Raw genomic sequence first — 16,651 nt, 5'->3', positions numbered from 1 at the left:
ATGAAAGAAACTGCAAATAGAGTTTGGTTCTAGTGTTCTTTCAGGTCAGAGCTCAGACAAAATACCAGCTCCCAGCTGTAAAAACTGGCACACACTGCCTGTACTCAAACTGGCTGATACCATTTTGCTATATAAACATTTTTTAAAATTACATAAAGTTCCTGCCTTACATCCTGAGGATAACATGAAATTTCGGCATCTCTTTTTAATTTTGCGTTCGGCAGTGAACCATCATTACTGCAATTTGGTTCTTGAATGATATTTCAAATGCTCTGAGAAAAGTAAACTGTAAGAAGTACCACAGAGTGCAAATTAAGAATGAAATGAATATGTTCCTTCTTTCAGTCCTTTGCCCTGCCAGTGCTACCTTGTGATGCACTGGCATCTCATCCTAGAAATTTTATCACTGATGTTCGAAAAAGAATTGAGACACTAAGAACATCTGAACATCTGTCATACTCTGGATTTTTCAAATGGTCTTATCTAAATTTAGCTCTCTTTCTTCCTCCCGTTAAAAAAAAAAAAAAATCCCAACAACAAAGAACTTGGAAATGTTGATCTCAGGAGCTTGCAGTGACATGGGCTGATTTCCTTCTGGCCAGTGGGAGCGTGGGCAGCACGGGAGGAGCCTGGCCTGGAGCCAGGGAGTGCATGGGAAGCTGACATGGGTGGGGGAAAGGAATGGAGAGTGACTTTGGCAGCCACTCAAGGACACTCATTTTGTGCAGATAATGTTAGTAGTAGATGATTGCATTTTTTTTTCCCTTAATAAATGAATTGTTGCTAAGCATGCGGAGTTAAATTTGAATGCAGTACCATGGTTAACTGGAATATCATTTTAATTGCTTAGACGAAAAGCTCCCTCCATTGTTTTCCTGTTCATACATTGATTTATATTTTCTTGTAGGGGATTGAATGGACTCACATTGAATATTTCAACAATGCTATCATTTGTGACCTAATAGAAAATGTAAGTAGTATTCAAGAACCTCTCTGGATTATTTTTAATACATGGATTTAATTTAGCTGTAATGTCTGTATGCATCCTCATACACTAAATTTTGTGAACATGCCATTTGTTGTATTATTCATCTTTTTGTAGCACAAGATTATTTTACTAAAAAGGGATTTTTTTATAAGCTATATTACTTTTGTAGAAATATTCAGCAGTACCTACACTAAAAAAAAACCAAACCAAATCAAACATCTCTTAAATATTTACATTTAGGGCTGTTTTCAATTGCAGATATCACATGCTGCATTGTAGTAACATTTATTTTCATATGGAAACTAGAAAACTCAATTCCTTGTTACTGAGTGTTTGAGGTACTCAAAGTACTTGTATATACTGAGAAGACTTCCAATGCAAGAAAGATAAAATTCCTTAACAGTCACAAAAGAACAGTTTTTAACCATTAATATAAAATACATGGTGATTTTACCATCAGCTGGATACTTCCAGTTGGGTTGGAGTTGCTACAGTCTGAGTAAATTAGACGAAGTTTCAATGTGAATTTCAGGATTCAGTTCTCATAGGAAGTCTTTCAAAAATGCAAGTGCTAAAAATCAGTTGGAAATGGTCGTAAGGTACGAAGAGCCAAACTTTGTGATGGCTCAAAGAATGTTTTCCTGGGTAGCAGAAGTCGGACAGGTGAATTATCTCCTTTTTGTGCTGTGATGGAAACGAGTACTAAAGCTCTTGCTTTGAAACTTCAGAACCAAACTGGAATCCTGGCCATGCTGGATGAAGAGTGCCTGAGACCAGGAACTGTTACTGATGACACCTTTTTGGAAAAACTGAACCAGGTCTGTGCCACTCACCAGCATTTCGAGAGCAGGATGAGCAAGTGCTCCCGGTTCCTCAATGACACCTCCCTGCCTCACAGCTGCTTCAGGATTCAGCATTATGCTGGCAAGGTACCTGCTGGCGTGTGGGGGGCTGGTGTAGCTGACTGAAAAATCCAGACCTGTCTTAAACCTAGAATCTGTGATTTGGGTTGGAAGACTTTAAGAGATTTCAGAAGGGTTTTGGTAGAAATGACCTTAAATATCACCTAGTTCCAAACCCTGCTATGGGCAGGGACACCATTCACTAGAGCTCCATCCAGCCCGGTCTTTGACACTTCCAGGGATGGGGCAGCCACAGCTTCTGTGGGCAGCCTGTGCCAGGGCCTCACCCCCTCACAGGGAAGGATTTCTTCCTGCTACTGAACCTAAACCTGCCCTCTGTCAGTCTGAAGCCCCCACCCCTTGTCCTGCCACTGCATGCCCTTGTACAGAATCCTGCTGCTTGGCTGAAATCAAAGCAGTCCTTTCATCAAGGGAGAAAGGTGCCCCATGTGCCTTGGTGCTCCATTAGGTCTCTGGAAATAAATCATTGCTCACAGTGATAAAAATTGACACACATTTGTTGGTAACATATTTTGGAAAACATGCTCTTTGTCCCTGAGCTAGCTGCAGTTCTTAGTCACATTGTTGGGAAAATGCAGTTTTTGTACATTTGAAGGAACTGAGTTTGATACTCTGTGTTTAAACAGATGGAAGAGAAAGTTATACAGAGGGCTTGCAAACATTTGCATTTTACAAATGTTTGTATTTGCATTTTTCAACATAAGCAGTATGAATAAATACAAGTCTGACAGCTTTCAGTGTGTAATCCAATATGACTTTTTATTAATGAAAATCAAAATAATTAAATTTGTAGACTGAAGACAATCTATTTTTTAAAAATTGAAAGTAAATGTAGGGTTGAAATTATACCTCTTGTCTGAATCTGCTGAAGTGATAATGTCACACAGTAAAGAATATTTGGAAAGTGTTTCATTTCCCTAAGACTGCTTGATGCTTTTTGAAATTTTCTCAGTCTTACAATTTTGAATGGCTCAATAGTTTTTTCATTCAAAATAGTCCTGAAAATATCAGCCTTTCAACCTTTAAGGCTTTCGTTCACATTAGTTGCCAACAACAGTTTGTAACTGCATATAATCTATCAGGGGTTAATGCCTAGATATTTCTTTGGTTGTCAAAAATCTAGGTGAATTGAAAATACCCCAATACTGTGAGAAGGACTGTGCACAGATTGTGTCTTAGCAGGCAGTGAGGGTCTTTGATTGTTCCAGGCATTCACTTACCCAGCAGAGTGAATTCCTCCTATTTTGGGAGGAATGTTGTTTTTCCATCCTCAGCTGAGAACATTTTGATCTTGTCACTGGTCAACAAAAGTTTGACCCTCCTTTTAAGAAATATAAGTAATTTCATGTGAACGGTTGTTTTGGGTTTTTGGTTTTTTTTCCCAGTAGTGGCATTCACTGCACCTGTCAGAACCAGAAACATGTTCTCCAAAGTAAAATGCTGCCCACTGAGTTCCCAGTAACTTGCTGTTGTGTAAAATATGTGTCAGTCCTATTTTCATTCAGTGTTCTGTGTACATAGCACATACCCAGGCAGAACTGAGAAATCATGGATCTGAGGAAGGATCTGTATTACCAGCCAGATGACTTGTCAAAATTAATCAAATACATTTCCTAGCCTCAAAAATTAAAGAAGCCAGTAGCAATCTGAGGTCTGCATGAAGTTCCTCTGGCTGCCTCCTGGGTACCCAGCTGCAGGTCAGAGCTCTGGACTCGTGCTTGTTGATGTTGGACTGCTTTCCTGGTAAAAGTCCTTTAAAATAACAGTCCCCTGGGGGCTGCACAGCTTGCTGCTTGCACTCTGATAGCAAGAGGTGATATTCCATATCTTGTTTTAGTTAAGCAGATAATGTAAGCATTAGTACTTTGAAAGGAAAGGGTATTTTTGTTGTTTTGGCTCAAAAGAGAGGGAGAAAAACCTCGTCAGACAGAAAAAAGGATAGAGTGTTTTGGAGTCTTGGCAGGTGGTGGTGTGTCAGAGTTATCACAGAAAAAGGGTTTCTTCCACTTCAGAAACCAGAATTGATTGACACAGGGAACTGTTGGCAGCATGAGAAAATGCATCTTTCCCAGGTAGCATGTTCACAGACATTTTGTCCAACAAAAAGCCATCCAAATGTCAGATTTAAAATGAAGGCTGAAATAGCCTTTGGTTCTTTTGGACAGTGTCTAAGAAGGAGGAATCAATTTCTTGGGTCAGTTTTGAACTGATCTATGTTGTAGTTCAAAACCTGTGCTGATGAGACTCTTCTCTGTTGTTCAGGTTATGTACCAGGTGGAAGGATTTGTTGACAAAAATAATGATCTTCTGTACCGTGACCTCTCCCAAGCCATGTGGAAGGCCAACCACTCCCTTATCAAAGCATTGTTCCCAGAAGGAAACCCTGCTAAGATCAATCTGAAGAGACCACCAACAGCAGGTTCACAGTTCAAGGCTTCAGTTGCTACCCTGATGAAAAATCTCCAGACAAAAAATCCAAACTACATCAGGTAAATTCCCCAGTGCCAAAGATTAGGTCAACTTGTTTGATGAGGTTATAAAAAACAAAAATAAGTCTTGATGTCCAAGGATAAACTATTGAAACGTATGGTTTAAACTCACCATAATAGCTGTTGGCACGTACAGTGCAAAGAGCTGTCCCTTTTGGTTTTCCTGTGCAGGTGCATCAAGCCCAATGACAAAAAGGCTGCACACATTTTCAACGAAGCCCTGGTGTGCCACCAGATCCGCTACCTGGGGCTCCTGGAGAACGTGCGGGTGCGCAGGGCGGGCTACGCCTTCCGGCAGCCCTACGAGCCCTGCCTGGAGAGGTACAAAATGCTCTGCAAGCAGACCTGGCCCCACTGGAGAGGGCCAGCCAGGTAGGCAAACAGCAATATTTCTACCTGTCCCAGGTGAAATTCCCACCTTCCACATGTCCTGAGCTTTTAATTTTTGTGCGTACCTTGCAAAAGGAATACAGTGCCGGCCTTACTGATTTGGGTCTGAGAGAAAGGCTGTAAGAGAGAGATGCTGCAGTGGATTCAAAATAAATGGGAGGGCTGCAATGATCAGGAGGGCACTTACCTTTAATGACCAACTTTCAAAGTGTAAGGACACTCATTTTGTTGAAGACAGCCATACAATCTTCCTCTGCCCTTTCAGGAATAACTTTGCATAATGATTGGGGAACAATTATGAGATAATGCCTCTTGCAAATCAGTTATATTAAATATATACTTTTAAATTGCATAGTATTCACATGTAGTTTTGCAAATAATGCCTGAGATGGGCAAATAAGCTTCTATTATTTCTTTTTACATGTGGCCACCAAAAGCAAGATTTAAATATCTTTCACAATTTATTAACATCTTTTAGCTACAATATAAGTCTTTAGGTTATCAGGACAATGGTGGCAGCGCAGTATTGGTAACAATAGCATTGCAATAATCATCACAAAGATCTGCACAGTTCCACTTTCCTTTTTTCTGTTGGTGTTCATAAAATGCATTTGATGAGAATGGAACGCTGGCATTTGTCAAACTCGTCAGTCTTTGTTTCACATTCTGACATTAGTGTGAGCCCTTCCTTTTTTCTTTCTTCTGTTTTTAAGTAAAATAATTATAGATGTAAGAGGGGAAAAAATAGGCCATTGCTGATGCTGTAAAATAAAATTTGCTCTTTTTTTTCATCAAATCATTCTGAATCTTTACAGTGATTATTCTTGCCTTTAGCTGAATAAACCACTGAGTAAATGAGTTAGATTTTCAATCTTCTTATGTCAAGCACTATTTAAAAGTTTAAAATATGCTTTCATATACCTTCCATAAATTAAGCTGTGAATATGTAAACTAAGAGGTTTTGGAGCTGGGGGTCATGTTTGTTAAGCTCATTTACTCCTTCTTAGGGCTGGAGTAGAGGTGCTGTTTAATGAATTGGGAATCCCTGAAGAGGAATTTTCGTTCGGTAGATCAAAGATATTCATCCGCAACCCAAGAACAGTAAGTGAAAAATGCCTTCTGCAAAATCAAGCCCTCTCTCGTGAGGACAGCATCATTCACTACCTGCTTCCTACAGATTTTTCTCTATGCAGTGCTTTGATGTATTGCTATGACCGTAGCGTAAAAAAAAGGGATTTTTAATGTTAGGCCATTAAAATCAACATGAATCAAGGTTCTACAATAGCTGTCAGCCTTAATTTAATATAATTTTCAAGCAGTGACTTGTGACATTGTATCTGCCACAGATCTTGTTGGCGAATCTGCCTGTAGCTCTGGAGATGAATAAAACAACATGTGACTGAGGGGGGACTTCAGTAAAGAGGAGATTTCTCTTACAAGAGCTGTGCTTATGGGTTTTCTTCCTTGTCTCTTCTCTCCTGCTGTTTTTCTTCCAATGTCAAACAAAACCCTGCAAACCCCCACATCCAGCTCTTCAAGCTAGAAGACCTGAGAAAGCAGCGTCTGGAGGACTTGGCTACTCTGATTGAGAAGATTTACAGAGGTTGGAAGTGTCGTACTCGCTTCTTGTTAATGAAAAAATGCCAGGTTGTCATCGCTTCCTGGTACAGGAGATACTCAGTAAGATACCATCCTTACTACATGGTGGGGTTCTCTTCATTGCTTAATGCACATAACCTTCAGGGGATATTTTTCCTCAATATGCACAGAGAGCTGTTGAAAGAATTCAGTTTTATGTCAACAGTTATGTACCATTAGAGGGAATAAAGAAAGTTTAGTTTGTATGGACTACTGTTAAGTGCTTACACTGTGCTTGTTTTTAAAAATTAAAGAGCTCACCAGAATCCTTTCACTCTAGGAGAGCAGGATTCCGTGGCTCAGCTGGGAAGACTTCTTTTCATTCAGCTAAAATGCTGTGATTCCCAGCACTTACAGTGCTCTCAAAACATATGGTTAATGTGTAAAAAATGTTCAGTAATATACATGTGCAGTTCTGTGGAATTCAGTCATTCCTAAGCCTTTTTGTGGTTTTGCCTTATTTGGAACACTTGCCTTAGCCTCAAAAATGCTGCCTGTAGGGGTTTGTTTTAATTGTAACTCCTAAGACTTGTAATTTGGTATCATTATTGATACAGTTCATCCTAAAGCAGTTTCAGTTCTGTGTGTGGACTGGGTGTTCTGTGCCACGAACTGAACAGCACTAATACACTACTCTTTCGTGTTTTCTTGGCAGTTTGTAAATAATACTGACTTACTGACTGATAAAAAAAGATTTATTTGTTTTTAAAGCCACTCTTGAACTTCTCAGCTGCATTTAGTTGTTGCTAGAGAACAGCACAAGCATATCAGAAACCTTGATGAAACACAGAAAGAAATTCTTCTTAAACTGCAAGTGGCAGAGTTGACAAATCCCAGTTTTTCAGTTGACAAGCACTTCTGTTTGTCCTCTTGAAAGCCATCAGTGTTTGGTTCACTTTTCTTGGATAGTTAGAGGGAAGTATAGATCATTTGGAAAAAGTATGACTGAAGCATAATTCTTGACTGTAAAAGCTCTTCTCTCTGACTTTGTGTGACTGAAAGCCCTGTTCCTACAAACAGCATCATTACAGAATTGCAATGTGCCCATATGGCTTCATTATGATCTCACACAATCTTAATGAATTTAAATGAACCTACTGCAGCTAGATTGGCACAGCTTTAAATATAAGGAAATGAAAACAAACACACGACTAAGAACTGCTGATTTCTTAACTGTAAGCCTTTATTGGGTCACTGGTGAAACATGGCAGCAGTTGTTTTATTGGTGATGCTAGAGGCGTTTCCTCGCCCTCTTCACATGGATAGAAGGCACTGTTCTCCCAACCCAACATGACTGGTAGGCACTGTGCTTGGAAGGGTTTCACAGGAAATCCCTGGAATGAATAAAGTTTTTTTGAGAAACTCCTTGTGCTGGAGGCTTGACTCGAGGATCTGCAGGCAGTTGTCTGTCTGTTGCCTTGCAAGGCATGACAGACAGCAGCTGTGGCATGAGGGTGGCCCAGAGGGAACCCTCTCCAGCTTGCTCACAGAGATTTTCACTGTCACTGAGTGGGGCTGATGTCAAGTCTAAAAGCCCTGCTGCAAAGTCTGTCAATTTAGTATTATACTAAACACTGGACCGCTGGAGAACTGAGCTTTTTAGAAGGAAAATGCTCAGCTGTCCAGGAAATTTATTGCTCAACCTGGCATACTTAAATAGTACTCCAGCCTCTCGGCTAGGAATCCATGGTTTTGGGTTTTTTCCTCTTCCTAAGTTATCATCAGCCATAATAAAGGCACTGTGGGTAATAGGAACAGCACATGTCTTATGGAAAGGTGGTAAAAAGCTTAGCCTACAAACCTGAGTATGTGTGACAGTTTGTGTGCTACTCTGGTGGTGGGAAAGACAAATAAAGCTCTTACTGTTAGCATTTAATGTGCAATTGTGCTGCTGACCATGAACTTAGTGTTTCTGTAAACAGGGTGACATTGTCCATGCAGCATTGTTGATGTGCTTTGTTTCCCCTCGAGATGGACACAGAATCTACACTCTGATCTGCTCAGTCAGAAATTGTTCACTTTTTACATTTAGTGCTTGTCTCCTCAAGCATATTGTCAAATGTTAGTAATGAAAGGTTTATTATGCAGTGTTTAACAGACATAATATTCTGTCCTAAACATCACATACTTATTTCCAACACAGCAACAAAAAAAATACCAGAAGATAAAGGGTTCGGCTATCACGGTACAGTCGTACATCAGAGGGTGGAAGGTGAGTTTCTTGTTACTGCAGCTGTCTCTGTTTGGAGAGGTAAGGAACAGCTCAGAAAACACTTTCCAAGTGCACTGAGCCTCCTGCCTGTCACACCTTCTCTCCTTGGAGCTGTGGCTGTGCCGTGGCCAATTTTAAACACTCACGTTTGCTGGAGAAGAGGTGAGTTCAGAATGCCTGGATGTGCTGCCTGGGCTATAAATCCCTGCAAATGGTGCAAGTGGGATGCTGGGACCACACTAAACCACTGGGTTATCCTTGAGACAACTTCTGCCAAGGAATTGAGAAGGCCAGCAGCTCCAGAGAAGGATGCTCTGGGGCTCTGCCACTGGCCTTAGGAAAACTGTAGCACTGGACTGACTTGGAAGAAACAAGTTGTGGTTGGCAGTTATTTTATGCTTAATAGGATTCTCAAAGAATGAATCAAATTGAAAGCAGGATTAAAATAAAGAGTTTGGGTTGCCTGGGCAATTTGTTACTTGGCTTAAATCTTCAATTCTCCTCTGTCTGCTAAGCAGAGGAGTGAAAGTGTACTTGTGTTGAGAAAGTAGTTTATTACTGTGGGCTTGTACTCTGCCTCAGTTTGCCACAACTTCACTTCTTCTCTGAGAGGTTTGTACTTTGTGAAGGGATAATCATGCATCCTAGTAGATATTTAAGGAATGGTGCTTTAATAGGAGGTGCAAATGAGACTAACAGCTCACATGAAAACAGCCATGATGCTCAAAGCAACTACTGCTGTCCACCTTCAGAAAAAGCAACCCTAGGCTCTTCTATTTTCTTATTACCCTTTCTTCACCCTGCTAAAGGTGGCTTCCCACTGTAGTTAGAGAAGAGAGAACTGCCTTTAGTTCTGAAGTCAGTTCCCTTTCTGTCAGACAGGGAAGGAAGGGGCTGCAGTTAGTAGCTATTGGTGTAAATAGGCTCTCTTGCCCAGAAGGCTTTAAAGTTTGCCAGCAATAAGGTAACGTGATTTGATTTTGCTGCTTCTCTGGATTTTTACTTTGTCTTCATGATTTTGTTTAAATGAGTTAAAAATATCCTTTCAGTCTAACTATTGATGTGCTGTCTTTTCCCATGAGCATTATTTGAAGAAAACTGGGTTAAAAGCATCATCTGGAGTTAAGGTTTTCTGTTTGCCATTGGACAACAAGCTCTTTTGCAGTAGCATTGGGCATGAAAGCCTGGTATGACAGCAGCCTTCAGTGTGACCTAAAGCCAGGCAATTTACTTGGGATTTGTTCTTCATTGCACTCTAAATGGATTAGACATTTACTGTATGGAGAAAAAATATTGTTGCCATTGTGCAAACAGACATATAGATATCTCAGGTAATGCAGCAAATCTGGGAGAAAACTGAGCATTGAACTAAGATTCCCTAACCTGCCAGTCCCAGTCTTGCAGCACAGAATCCTCCCTGAAGCAGCAGATTTTAGGCTGCGCAGCATTTATGAATGTATTTGCTTGGGGATTTGGAGGCAGTGTTTTTTTGGTTTTGCCTAGATTTACAAGTTGCAGTGCCCCACTTGAAAACCATGAAAAGTTTGTTAGTCAAAAAGAACATTTTAAATTGTTTGCAGGCTCGGAAACTTCTTCGGGAGCTCAAGCATCTGAAGCGTTGTAACGAGGCTGCCACAGTAATTGCTGCTTATTGGCATGGTACCCAGGTAAGAGAGTGGCAACAAACTGTGCAGCTGTGTGTCCCTACAGGGAATGAAGAAGGATGAACCTCAGGATAGTTATCTGGGAATACTGTCAGTGCCTTAAACTGCTTTGACTGCTTCAACTGGTTTTGTTTTTTTCGGTTTCTCTTTGCTGCTAACATGTCGTAGCTGGTGCAATCTGGGAAGCTGGGACACGCTTTAATTTTTGCTGTTTGTAGTGACTGGTTACTTGCTTTCTTTCTTGCACCAATGGGAACTTGCAGTAACCTTTTCTTTCCTAAGCTTTTCTATATCCCCTTTTCAAATGCATCACAGGCACGAAGGGAACTGAGACGACTGAAAGACGAGGCTAGAAATAAACATGCTATTGCTGTTATTTGGGCTTTCTGGCTTGGATATAAGGTACTTCATGCACACATCACATGTCCCCCCTTCATTACTCAACAACATCAGCATTTAATCACTATTTCATAGTGAGAATTAATGACTAATACAATTCACTCTTAAATAATAGAGCATGATCATCGATTCCTTCCATCTCCATTCATGCCACACCTAATAAATCTGATAGCATTGTGTATGCCAGTTTTTTTTTGTAGAGTAGGAAATACTTTGCATGGCAACCAAGTACATATTTGCACTAACAAGCCATTAGACTAGATTAAAAATGACTGGACTGCAGTAATCTCAAATTAGGAATGCATTTAACTACATGTAAATATGCAAAGGGTGGTTTCGGGGGGGAGAGAAAGTTGGGGTTTTTTGGTGTGTTCCTCCCCGTGCCCCCATCAAGTGCTTTCAGTGACACTGTGTTAGTGATCTAATTGAGATTTTCACCACTTATTATAATCTGTACCCTAGACAGTCTTCATCTACAAGTTCAAACCAACATTATTAAGTTTCATTAAGTTCTAGTTATGATTGGTTTAATTGATTCTCTGGCTGTGATTTGAACCCGTAAAGAAAATTCAATAACCACAAGTAAAGCAAAATTTTATGAGCTGATCTTTTAGCAGAAAATGATGTTAGTTTGCAATTCTGAACTTACAGCTCTAGAAAAATCCCAGGAATTTCAGCATCAGCTGTTTGTTTTCAGAAGCAAAGTCCCACTGAAAGATTCTTGCTAATCCCCAGCCTGTAGTTGTGGGTTATGTGAACATTTGAAATGCTGTTCACTAGAGGTCAAAAATATATCACTTTCAATTAATAAATTGCTAATTTAGTTGAAAACCATAAATACATTAGATTTAAAACATTTTTCAGTTGTTATATATGTTGTGGGTGTGTTGTTAGAACACCTTGCTAACTGGATGGAGAAATGTGCTCAAATTACATCTGGAGTACAATGCTGTGTTTGACCTTTGCTATTTTAGTATAAATCTATTAGATTTTCAGCACAATGGCAGCCCTGGGAATCCAAACAAACATGTACAGAATTTCCTTCATACTAGGGAGTCTTTGGAGCTTTTCAGTTCTAGCTTGATATTTAGGTAATAGTATAATTTGACAGACACAGTTTCCTCTACATTTGATTGAGCACAATACATTGAGAATTTATTTTGTTTTTAATCAGAAATCCTTTCACCAAAATATTGCTCAGTATTGCAGAAGAGATATTTGCTTTCATAGTTTTAAGATATTTCTTTGAATCATAAGATATATCCAGTGGATGCAGTAGTGTTAACCATGTTAAAGTTCCTCATTTAAATGTTTAGTAGATTTGGATAATTTTTAACATAGTTTAATAGTTATTTTTATCAACTGACTCACAGGAATTTAGTGAAAAATTGTCTCCTTATTCCTTAAATAGAATATAATAATATATATTGAATATAGTAATATATATTAATATAAAGATAATAATAAAAATTGAATTAAGATTAGAAAAATAATTACAGTCTCTGATAAGAGAGACAACTTTTTATTGATGTAATCTTTTATTTTTTCCTGGGGGAATATTTGGAACAAAAAATTTTTAAAAGTTAACATCAGAAGTCTCTTGCTTTACCAAAAAAACCCACAAACAAACAAAAATAAAACAAGAGTGAGCCTCAAGTGCTCAGTTTCCTTACTTTTCACAAGGTAGACAAATACTTAGCTTTGCATAGCTCTTGCTTTTACATTGCTGTGCAGTAGGAGCTTTTCTGCCAAGCAGATGAGTGAAAACATAATCTCTGAGTCTACATCTGCTGCACATTAACCTTTCCAGCTGCACCAGAAGAGTGTTACTGGCACAGGCTGGAACTGCTGCTGCACAGGTCTGATAACTTACGGCTTGACAAGTGCAGATACAGGGCTAGAGCTGCTCCGACTGAGCCTGTAATACTGGAACTCTTCCTTGAGTGTTTTCATCAGATAACTGAACACAAAGTGTGCTGGTATCTCCTAAAATGTGACATTCTGTTGAGTTGCCCACACATGCCTCAAATTGCTTTCCTAAAATGGAATGATTGATGAAAGGTAGGAAGGTGCCTATCTCTTTGTACATGAGGAATGCGCTAGGTTTGATGGCTTTACCCCTAATTCCACAGATAGACATCATTTAACAGGCTGGAGAATTTATTTTTTTTTAAATACATAAAGATCAAAATTAAAAATAACCTTCAGGATAAAAGCCCTTATTACAGTGCTGGAAAGTCACCATGACACATAGTTTCAGAGCTGATTCTGTCCTGCCCAGCCACTTGCAGTGGAAGAAGTGACTAGATAGTGAGATCTTAGGAAGTCTTGATTTTCATGTGCATCATTTTGATCGTGAAACTGCAGGCAAAGCCCTCCCATCAGAATCAACTTATGGGAGGTGTGACAGAAGAGGAGGAGGAGGAGGAAGGGCTGACAGTGAATAACAGGGCTGAGTAACAAAATTCCCACCTGTGCATGCCACGTCAGCAGCAGTGGAGGCTTTTTGGAGCTTCTCCGTGGCTTCCCAGCGGCTCACGCGGCACGTTGGGCATCGAAGGTCAAGCGCTGCTCCTCCGTCCCCTTCCCTCCTGGATGTGGGAGCGGCGTTTGGCGCTGTCTGCTCCAGGCTGTCTCTTTTGTTCACTCTCTGAACCTTTTAGGCTCGGAGGGAGTTGAAACGCTTGAAGGAGGAGGCTAGGCGTAAGCATGCTGTGGCAGTCATTTGGGCTTACTGGCTTGGACTGAAGGTACTTTCTCCAACACTCCCATCTGTCAACATCAACTCAGTAAAGCGTGGCACACCTTACTAACACTTAATAAACAAGCAGTTGTGTGGGCTCACTAGAAGGGGTGGTTTTTTTTACACATTGTTTAACTATGTCATGGATTTGGCTGAAAAAGTTGTAAGCTGAAATTGCCTCACAGCAACATTGAGGCATTGGGGTTTTTGGTCATATCAGGAATCGCAGGAAGACAAAAATCAGATTAAAGGGACTGTATTACAGTTGTTGACTTTAAAAACTGACCTACCTTGGCAAAGGTCCTATCTGGAAAGATTACAAGGATGTATTTTCTTGTTGTGACCTCTGCTTGTTAGAATGGGAAGTAGGGTGGAAGTGTCTGACTCTCACTGCTGCTCACAGTAGACCCCTGATCCCAGTGTTGAGAAGGGCAGGGTGTAAAGCCAGTGGTCATGTCCTGTTGCATCCAGCAGCCTTTTTAGGGCCTGGCATTGCACACAGCAACCTGTGGCTTGTGACAGCCATGGATTCCTCGAAAAATTGAGATGCACAAAAGCGGTTTGTTTTCCGTCCCTTGCTTTCAAGGACTGGTTGGCAAAAGAAAACACATCTGTAATCTGGAAAAATGTAGTTCTGCTCTGTAAATAGACTATAAAAATGGCATCTTCAGCTGTTTCAGGTCTGTGCCCACATGATTTACATAACACAGTTTTACAGATGCAGTCCTGAAGAACTGCGGAAATCTGAATCTGTTTGGTTTGGCTGGGAGTGACTTCTGCTAATAGGGATATTGTGGACTGCAGGGGTATGAAAGGAACAGTTCACTTGACAATGCAGAGTAAAGTTCAGGTCCCGTATTCTTGTACTGACAGAGATGAAATGGGAAAAATAGTTAGAAAACATATAATTATATATAATACATGTTCATTTACATTAAAAAAAATCCATTGCAATACATACGTGGAAAAAAGAGCTGGAAAATACAAAGGAGCCATTTTAAGAAGTCATTCAGCAGATCAGAATCACACTTTAGGTACTACTGCCAAAGTAGGTCTGTTTTTATGATTTTAAAACAAGGATATGTCCCTCCTGAGAACTCAGAGGCCATTTTATATCAAACAGCAGCATTTAAATGCAAGCTGATGACTCCAAAACCTTTAGGGCACATTACAGCAGGAATACATTTCTGCAGTCTGTGGTTCTCAGTGAGCTTGTTAAACAGTGTAAGCTCCATTTCCAATTTCCCTCTCCCCTGAAATACACAGATTTTTCTGAATAAGACTATCATTCCAATATCTCACTGTTACCACAGGTAGTTTGAAGGCAAAGTGTTTTCACCCGTGACATGCGAGGCTGAAGAATTAAAGTTGATAAAAACAATGAAGATTAAACCAATAAGTTGTGAGGGTTTTTTTAAGTTTTTATTCTGTTTTTTTTTTTTTTTTTAATTGTATGCCAAGTAGATGTTAATGGCATTTGTGGTACTTTCCAGATGTAGGCTTTTCTGGAGCAGCTTGCATTTCTCAGTGCTTGCTTTGCAGCTTCCCTGCAGCACCAATAGGATGCGTGGGTGTCTGTTAGTCCCTTTCTTCCAAATTAATTTGCACACCTTGCAGCTCGCAAAGAATAATATAAAGCCAGATCATTAAGGAGAATCTATGGTGAGATTTGGGATGATTGTGGTTGGAGTGGCTTTGAGTGTGTTAATTTCCATCCCTGAATAATTAATAAAGGATGTACTCTAATTATAGAGCACTAAACCTTGCAGAAAATGAGTGAATAAGAACTCTAATATTTTTTTTCTTATAAAGTGATGAGGAAAAAAATATGCACTGAATTTGCATGGAATGATGACAGCTGAATGCTGCCAGTTTTGTTAATGCATCTTAATGTGTAATTAAGTAAAATCTGTTTACCTGTGGGGTCTATTTGTCCACAAATGGTGACAGATTCTTGCTTTCCAAATGCTGGTTTATCTAATAATGCATGAATTACTATGGGGCAGAAAGGGGTAAATTTTTTTCTGTAAGTTGAAGGGGATTTTATGCTATGGGTTTCCCTTTATATTCCAGTTACAGAGAAGCCAGCAACACTTAGTGAGTTAGCTAAAACCACTAAATTTTGCTCTGGGGTAAATTATGCAAAGCCACGATGTTTTGCCTGGGTTTTGCCCAAAACCCATAACAGGTGTGTTGCAGGCTGTGCCAGAGTTTGCAAAAAAAATTTGAGGGATGTTTCAGCTGACTTGAGGTGAGCCTGGGTGTCACATAAAACTGCAAACCACTTGGGCTCTCCCTAATTGCCTTTTCTGAACTTTGGTCTATGCTAATTAGCACTGATAGAAATACAAAAGGCAAAACAAGTACTTTAAAACTTGCACTTCCAAGTATGTACTAAAAATTAATATTGCCTGCAAAGATTGGTAAAATGATCACTTTTTAAATTTGTTTTTAATTTTATTGGTTTTCAAATAAATTTTGGGCGCAAATATCAAGCTTGCTGACATTAAGCAACTTTTGTGTTGATTCTCTGCTCTTACCGAGCACCAAAATCTTATTTTTCTTTTGAAATGAAGACTGCTTGTGTGAAAAGAATTTTTTCATGGAGAAGTATGCTCTGAAAAAAAAAACAACAAAAACTTTTTATTATATCAAACTCTGTGTATTAAAAAAAAATTGAAGAAGAAAAATCTGAAAATTTCACCAGTTAACTCTGTAATTTATATCGAATAAGTGTCACTTCAGACACAAGAAAATTGTATTATCACTGGTGATGCCTCACTTTTTCTAGTCTAGCTTTATGCAAAAGCCTATTGAAAATTATTCGTGCTGTGAATTCCACAATATTTGAATAATTTGCCTTTTTGGAGGGAATAATTTCAAATTCCTTGATAAGTTTGCAAATAATTGCACTCAGGTCAGCAGAGGCATCTTTCAGACATTGTGGTCCGTGGTCTGCTTCACATAATTTAAGTGTGACTAAGTGATGTTCCTATTTCAGGGAACCCCCTCTGCATGTATGTATGCTTGTTTTAATGTCTTCTACCATAGGGCTTGTTAAAAAAAGTACCTGTGCAAATAAATTCATTCTTTATATTCATTTTGGGGGTTTGTTTAACTTTCCAGGTCCGTAGAGAATACAGGAAATTCTTCAGAGCCAATGCTGGAAGAAAAATTTATGAATTTACCCTTCAGAGACTTGTAT

General features: G+C 39.5%; 1 protein-coding gene across 9 annotated transcripts in view; it reads left to right on the top strand.

Moving 5' to 3' along the window:
• MYO1B (myosin IB) overlaps positions 1–16,651 on the top strand; it is a 107,923-nt gene that overhangs the window by 79,649 nt on the left and 11,623 nt on the right. For 3 of the 9 annotated variants that reach the window (XM_038142173.1, XM_038142174.1, XM_038142172.1), the window contains 11 exons: positions 908–970; positions 1,717–1,917; positions 4,174–4,400; positions 4,572–4,772; positions 5,798–5,891; positions 6,321–6,470; positions 8,572–8,640; positions 10,221–10,307; positions 10,620–10,706; positions 13,367–13,453; positions 16,573–16,647. In XM_038142173.1, the coding sequence (XP_037998101.1) occupies positions 908–970; positions 1,717–1,917; positions 4,174–4,400; positions 4,572–4,772; positions 5,798–5,891; positions 6,321–6,470; positions 8,572–8,640; positions 10,221–10,307; positions 10,620–10,706; positions 13,367–13,453; positions 16,573–16,647 (1,341 nt within the window). The remainder of the gene's footprint in view (positions 1–907; positions 971–1,716; positions 1,918–4,173; positions 4,401–4,571; positions 4,773–5,797; positions 5,892–6,320; positions 6,471–8,571; positions 8,641–10,220; positions 10,308–10,619; positions 10,707–13,366; positions 13,454–16,572; positions 16,648–16,651) is intronic. The other 6 variants (XM_038142177.1, XM_038142175.1, XM_038142179.1 and 3 more) reach the window with 3 other exon arrangements.

This window comes from Motacilla alba, chromosome 7, assembly GCF_015832195.1.
Source record: "Motacilla alba alba isolate MOTALB_02 chromosome 7, Motacilla_alba_V1.0_pri, whole genome shotgun sequence".
Taxonomy (NCBI): domain Eukaryota; kingdom Metazoa; phylum Chordata; class Aves; order Passeriformes; family Motacillidae; genus Motacilla; species Motacilla alba.
The sequence above is the reverse complement of the archived record's forward strand: the minus strand, read 5'-3'. Positions and strand labels throughout refer to the sequence as shown.